The 7,930-nt window shown below is 36.2% G+C and overlaps 1 protein-coding gene across 1 annotated transcript; it reads right to left on the bottom strand.

Moving 5' to 3' along the window:
- Window positions 1-408: 408 nt before the first annotated feature.
- Window positions 409-1,700, bottom strand: LOC149197470 (uncharacterized). The gene is made up of 3 exons (XM_089403921.1): window positions 1,326-1,700; window positions 1,103-1,201; window positions 409-872 (listed from the first exon to the last, which is right to left on the bottom strand). Exons 1-3 carry the CDS (start codon window positions 1,572-1,574, stop codon window positions 666-668), a joined length of 555 nt encoding a protein of 184 aa, XP_089260047.1. The 5' UTR covers window positions 1,575-1,700; the 3' UTR covers window positions 409-665.
- Window positions 1,701-7,930: the final 6,230 nt, after the last annotated feature.

Below are 7,930 nucleotides of genomic sequence, written 5' to 3' on the forward strand. Positions count from 1 at the left end.
TTTACCATACCACTCGTTTATTTATATTTTTATTAATTTACCACATCTCTTTTATAAATATAATATTTGGCCCATGGTATTTAGCTCATCGTATTAAAATGGTATTTGGCTAATAGACTCCACCTAAATAAAACTTTTTTTTGAGTCTTCCTAAATATAAAAAAGATTATGGACTAAATATAAAAAAAAGTTTTATTTATTTACCATACTTATTTTTTTACTGTTCATATACTTTTTTATATTTTAAATTTATATTATGTTTATACATAATAGTAATTAGATTAATTTTTTATTATTAAATATTATATGTTAAATATTTACATTTAAATTTACATATTTATGTAAAATTTAACTATACTTAAGAGTCTCCCACCACAAAAATATTATAAATAAGTTTTATATTGTAAATTAAATTTAATAAATATATTTGATAAATTAAATTAATTCAACATTACATGGTTAACCAGATTGTGATGCAATCGCTGAAAAAGCTTGTTGGATTGAAATCCAAACCCAATGAGACATAGACTTAGAATAATATCAAATCCGTATTTCCATAGAGCAAGGGTTCAATCCCCTATATTAAGGTTAGGGAAACAAATCGGACATATTAAAACATAATCCGGTCAAAACCTGTCTGGTTTTTGTTCACATCCCTATTGTCTTCAACCGCTTCGAATTGGCTTCGACGAAACAGCCATCACCTGCGATGCATCATTAACCATTCCATAATCTGCTGGAGCGGGAAGCCAGTCATTGGTAGCCGGGTTGCTACGAACAGGGATTCGTTCCATTAATCCAGTCTCCTCTTGGTAACCCAAACGGAAGTACGACCCGCCATCGTACTCCAGTTTTATGAACGCATCTCCAGTCTACAAACACAACATTGATTTCACTGTCAATTCCATGATTCAAACACTCAATCCTATCGTCAGATTTAAAAAAAAAATTGCTGGAATCCATGATTCCAGTGAAAATAACTTTCCTGGCGAATTTGTAGCCTCTATAGACAAGACCTTTAAATTTACCTAATCGCCGCAGCCAGAAAGAAAGAGCCGCACTGTAGCAAGAAAGAAAGAAAATATAAAGACAAAATACTCACAGGGTGATGCAGCCTTTCCACGGCATTCAAGTCCTCGTAATAGTCGGTTTCCACAAACTCCTCAGGCAAACTCTCAACCTTTTCGCACACAATTAGCGACTGTTCACATAATCAAAAGTTGAAATTTTACATACATAATTAGATGCCGCCTCTCTTCTAATCCGAGATTGAATTAATTCACAATGTGTAGTTTAAGTGTTACAGAAAAAAGCAGGGTAGTTACCCCAGAGTGAGATTTGAGTTGTTGGTATTTCTGGAACTCTGGAGGGATGTCATCACATCGGTCATCTTCAACCCCCTCAACATCTTGATGATCATCATATCCTTCGCTGCGATTGGGCTTCCTGCGGCGCCTTGGAGCCACAGATTCGAAGTGAGATTTAATCTGCTCTGCGATCTGCCATTGCTGCTGCGCATCCAAAACTTCATCGCTCCTGCTCGGCTTCTGCACTTTTAGCCCACCTTTCCCCATGATCCGGAGATCTCTTCTTCTATCCCAGAATTTCCGAAACAAATTCAAACGCCCTCAACAAAACTATAAACCAGTGCTCTGCTATATGTCATGGGAGATTTCTGCATTGGTTGGCTATGGCTTTGGATATCCGAGAAGCAAGATTGTGAATTGTTATTTATAGTGTATGATTAGAGCCGACTGTTGTATTTAGAGACGTCTAATTACAATAATTGAGTTGGACATGCGTGCATCATGATTATGATGTCAATTACTGTCAGCAAGATTACATTCATATGCCAAATAATGTGATTAATTAAGTCATGACATTAAACTTATTTAAAAATAAGGATTTGGATACAAATAAATGTAGATTAATGTTAATCAATTATAATTGTTAATGGACCGATTATAGTTGATTAAAATAAATAGCAATAATAAATTTGAGCTGAATAAGGAAATCAAAATCTGGTTGATTGATTGATTGATTTCAATCATTTCAGACAGACTTGTTTCAGCTAAATTTTAGGCTGCCCTAGGATTGGGGTTTTGCAGTGCTATAAAAGGGCTGAGTCTCCAAGGCTTGCAATAACTCATAAAGATTGTCTGCTCCATTGAAGACTGGAAGGATTGCAAGCTCTTGGAAGGATTCAAGAGCCAATAACTCAAGTCAAGACCAGGAGCCTTTGAGGATGGAAAGTAAGTTCCGCTGTGCATTAATTTCAATTTCTTACAAAGGAGTAGATCTTGGTTGGGGTTTAAGGTAATTAGGAAAACTCTCAAGTTAAATCTAACAATTGGTATCGGAGCTCCCTTATGTAAGAATCCGTGTTTTGATTAAGGTGACTGGGCCTTCTCATTTTTTGGAATGTACTTCACAGCATAGGTTATGTCACGAATTTAAGGCATTGTGTTGCATGTTTGAGTTGCAGTTTTTAGGATACCATTTGGTGTGGAATTAAAGATAAATGGTGCGTTTGATATTTTAATTGGGCTGAATCGATATTCTGATTTAACTTTCGGATTACTCTTATTAAGCTGATCAGACTGATATGTTGCATTTTTTTTTGGCATGTTGGGCTTGTGCATTTGTCTCAATTTGGGACTGAACTGACAAGTACAATTGGTCTGTGGGGTTTGACAGATATGTCAGTAAAATCAAGCATTGAGAAGAAGTTCTCTTCGAGTGTATAGCATTTCCAATTTTGACAGTTTTTTTTTTTTTTTTTTTGGGTGAAGAGCTTCTCCTCTGGCATCTGATTTTTCACAAGCTTCTTGGTTCTTTGTCTATACATTGCGGCTGATATTAGGCGTTTTGTTTTTCTCTTCCATCAAGTTCACTGGGAAATATAGAGGCATGAAAACGCTTTAAAACCCGCACAATGCGATGCATTTAACAGCTCAAATACTTTAGGGACCATAGCGCTGAATTAAAGATGAGGAAGCATAGAAAATTTATACAAGAAAATACAGAAAACTTTCAAATTACAGGACTAAAACATTTCTTTCTATTTTCATCATCAATTTATACGCTGTAACAAATGTATTTTTTATATATTAATCAGAATTTCAGAGTAAAGATGATAAACTCATCTGTTTGAATAATAGAGTTCGCATGCAAACCAGTTGAGACCGATCAATTTGCACTTAATCGTAGGTAGTCCACCGCTGGTTGGGCCATGGTGATAATCTAGATAAAGAATGATTCTAAATTCAGACTAAAACTGGTCCAAACCAAGAAATTTTCACTTCTAATTTTTCTTGAAGATGGAACTGCACATAAGGCTATTGACAGTGAACACCTATGGCAGATTCAGGCCCCAATTGCTTCTTACTTTCTTTTTTATGCAAGGATTGTATAATTTTTATGGAATTTCTCATGTTCATGTTTGGCTTGTGGAGGGACTCGGGAATCTCAAACATAGCTGATATAGTTAAGAGGTTGATTCTTGACAATGACTGGTGGGCTATGGTAATTTATCCCCTAAACATTTATGAGCAAATATTTTCTATGATCCTCTGCACTAAAATATGTTCACCATACCTGTATGACGTGTGTGATTACGTAATGTAGATAGATACAGACAACTGTTCTGTTTATTTGGCAATTTCATTTTACAGACACGTTCCTTATTTTTATTTTTTTATTTTTTTTTTCAGGCAATTTTCTGTTTAAAATTTCTCTAGCTCACCTGATATAAGAGGGAACTGCTCATAAGATCTAGTTTAATATAAATTTAGCAGTATTAATATTTCAAAACAATATTTAGCAGTATTAAATTTAGCAGTTTTCGAATATTTTTCTTTAGAATTGGCTTTATTGGAATATATTGTTTTGGAATATAAATTTAGCAGTATTAATATCTTATGAGGGAACTGCTCATAAGATCTAGTTTACTATAAATTTAGCAGTATTAATATCCATGTTAAAGAGATTTGGTTTCTTCTAATAAGATCTAGTATGTGATCGTTTTCTGTTAGAACTTCTTAGCTATGAACAAAATGATATTGCTTGGCTAAAGTAGGTAAAATGAGCATACCTTTGCCTCCAGAAATAAGCATAATTTTGGAATCTAACTAAAGACAGTTGTTTGGTATACATGTGTTGTTTTCGCATGAGTCAAGCATTGATGTTCGCAAACGAACCGCTCTTTGTAAGACGATTGCAAGGATGACTCATGACAAGTTGAAGTAACGTGCTGGCAATGGACGTGGGTGTTAGCTTTCCCAAAGGAGGGTTGGCGCCTGCTAAGTTGTTTGGTGCATAAGGGTTGCCTGAAGGTAATGATTGCACCCAAAGGTGTTTCATTACTGAATGGTGTTTTGGCTAAAGTTTTAATTGAGCAAATAGTTTTGCACATGCTTTTAGATAGATTTTAGAATTATGATTAAATCGTGACGCATCGTATCTAAATTATTTCCTTGTTCTTGAATTTTTCAGATCCAAACATAATGTTAAGTCTAAGTCAGATTAAGCCCCTCATGGGGAACAATTTCAAACAGTGGGAGGAAAAGCTGAAATTAGTCTTAGGGATCATGCAATTGGACACAACACTGAGATTTGATCGCCCCAAGCCTAATAAAGAGAGTGAAGTAACTCCTCAAGAGAAGGCTGATATTGCTAGATGGGAGCATTCAGATCGCATGTGCATAATGGTGATGAAGCAAACGATCCATGAGACTTTTCGAGGCATCATACCTGATACAGAGACAGGCGCTATGGAATACCTTAAGGCCCTTGAAGAAAAATTCACAAAGAGTAAAAAGACTGATGTGAGTACACTCTTTGTGAAGTTGGCAACAATAAAATACAAGGGAAAAGAAGGGGTTAGAGAGCATGTTATTGAGATGACAAGACTTCAACGTGCCTTGAAAGGGCATAATTATGACATCTCTGATGAGGTTCTCATTGAGTTCATTTTTCTGTCTCTCCCGTCTAACTTTAGTCAATTCAAGATGACTTATAATTGTCAAAAAGAGATGTGGACATTACCTGAGTTTGAGGCTCGGTTGGTGCAGGAGGAAGAGAGACAGAAAATGACTAAGGGAGAAAGTGCTCATGTAGTAACATCTAATCCTAAGGGTAAAGGCAAGAAGCGCAAGTTTACTGCCAAGGAAAAGGGACCTACCAAGGTAGCTGCAAACAATGCCGCGCAGAAAAACAAGAAGGAAGATACTTCTGCGAAAGCAGGAGAAAGGAACTGTTTTTTCTGCAAAGCGCCAGGACATACAAAGAAATTCTGCACCAACTATCATGTATGGTTGGCAAAGAAAGGGTTGCCTAAGCCATCGCAAGCCAAGTGAGGTAGAGCGCTACGTTTACGTAGGAAATGGCAATAAAGTAGAAGTGGAAAGCATAGGAAAATTTAGATTATTATGTAAGACAGGATTTTATTTAAGTTTTGATGCTTTAGTGGTTCCATCTTTCAGAAGGAACCTAATTTCTATATCTTATTTGGACAAAAATGGTTATGTATGTTCATTTGGTAATGGAAATTTCAGTTTGTGTCAAGATTCTAAGCTTCTTGCTTCTGGTATCCTGTCTTCTTATGATAATCTTTATTTTCTAGATATAGACACTTCACATTCAGAGGCACTGCATATAGATAATAGAAAACGTAAATTAACTTGCGAGAAATCTGCAACATTATGGCACAAGCGATTAGGACATATCTCTATGAAAAGGATAGAACGTCTTGTGTCTAATGAAATTCTCCAACCTTTAGATTTTACAAACTTAAGTGATTGTCTAAATTGTATAAAGGGAAAACAAACTAATAAACGTAAGTATGATGCAAAAAGGTGTAATGATGTCTTAGAATTGATTCATACGGATATCTGTGGTCCTTTTTCAAAGGCTACAAGAAATGGTGACCGTTACTTTATCACATTCATAGATGATTATTCAAGATATGGTCATATTTACTTAATAAAAGAAAAGGCGAAAGCATTAGACGTGTTCATAAAGTTCAAAACTGAAGTTGAGTTACAACTTAACAAACGTATAAAGTCCATTCGTTCTGATCGTGGTGGTGAATACTACGGTCGTTATGATGGATCAGGAGAACAACGTCAAGGTCCCTTTGCAAAATACTTAGAGGAATGCGGAATTGTGCCTCAGTATACGTTGCCAGGTTCGCCTGCAATGAATGGTGTTGCTGAGCGACGAAATCGCACCCTTAAAGACATGGTGAGAAGTATGATTGCTCGTACAACTCTACCTGAGAATTTGTGGGGAGAAGCCTTAAAGACTGCAGCATACATACTTAATAGAGTGCCTACTAAAGTAGCTAACAAGACCCCTTACGAGTTATGGGTTGGGCGCAAGCCTAGCTTGAATCATTTGAGAGTTTGGGGATGTCCATGTGAAGCTAGGCCTTATAAGCCAAGCAAAAAGAAAGTGGACGAAAGAACCGTTAGTTGTTACTTTATAGGCTATTCTGAACGATCTAGGGGGTTCAAATTCTATAATCCAACAGAACATACAGCTTTCGAGTCAGGAAGTGCAAAATTTTTTGAGGATAATGAGTTAGTGGGGGGAGATATGACAAAAGATAGTATTTTTGAAGAAGAAGAGACGAATGCGAATGAGACTATGGACCAAAGTCCTAGTTTTGTTCAAATTCCGATTGCGTTTAGAAATACATCTTTTGACAATGTGCAAACTTCATCATCCCAAACAACTCAGTTAGAAACTCAACATGGAATAGAGAACACAAATGGACCTGAACCCAACCCAAACCCTCACATTGACATGACAAATGTTGATGGCCTAGGGCCTGTGGGAGAGTCAGAAGTTGGTAATGATGTTCTTCCTCCTGTTGAAGATCAAGTTGTAAATGAACCTCAAGAAAATCTAGAGCCTGTGCCAATTAGGAGATCTACTAGAGAGAAAAGATCTACACAATCAAAGGATTATGCATATCTTCAAGAACATGAGTTTGACATTGGCATGTTTGAAAATGATCCTGTTAATATCAAACAAGCTGTGGAAAGCTCTAACTCTCAAATGTGGATTAATGCCATGAATGAAGAGATGAAATCTATGTATGACAATGACGTTTGGGATATCGTTCCGTTGCCTAAAGACAAGAAACCCGTTGGTTGCAAATGGATATTTAAGACTAAGCGGGATTCTAAAGGCAATGTTGAAAAATACAAGGCACGTCTTGTTGCGAAAGGTTTCACACAGAAAGAAGGCATTGATTATAAAGAGACTTTCTCTCCAGTTTCATCGAAAGACTCTTTAAGGATTATATTGGCGCTTGTAGCACATTATGATTTAGAACTTCATCAGATGGATGTAAAGACGGCGTTTCTCAATGGTGACATTGATGAAACGATCTATATGAAGCAGCCAGAAAACTTTGTATCAGGTGATGCAGGGTCTATGGTTTGCAGACTTAAGAAATCTATCTATGGGCTAAAACAAGCATCTCGACAATGGTATTATAAGTTTCACCAAGTTATTAGCTCATTTGGTTTTGAGTCTAACATAGTAGATGAATGTATATACCTTAAGTTCTGTGGGAGTAAATTTATTTTCTTGGTTTTATATGTAGATGACATATTGCTTGCCAGTAACGATAAAGACATGTTGCATCAAACTAAGAATTTTTTATTTAAGAACTTTGAAATGAAAGATCTTGGTGATGCATCATTTGTTCTAGGGATTGAAATACTTAGAGATAGATCTCAAGGTATTCTGAGGTTATCCCAGAGGAACTATATCGATAAGATTCTAACAAGATTTGGCATGCAAAACAGCAAACCAGGAGATACCCCTATATCAAAAGGAGATAAGTTTAGTCTGAAACAATGTCCCCAAACTGACTTAGATAAAAATCTCATGAAAGATATTCCCTATGCCTCAGCCG

The sequence above is a fragment of the Pinus tabuliformis genome, chromosome 2_2 (genome assembly GCF_031772625.1).
Source record: "Pinus tabuliformis cultivar Carrire ecotype Pingquan chromosome 2_2, CPIR1, whole genome shotgun sequence".
Classification (NCBI taxonomy): Eukaryota; Viridiplantae; Streptophyta; class Pinopsida; order Pinales; family Pinaceae; genus Pinus; species Pinus tabuliformis.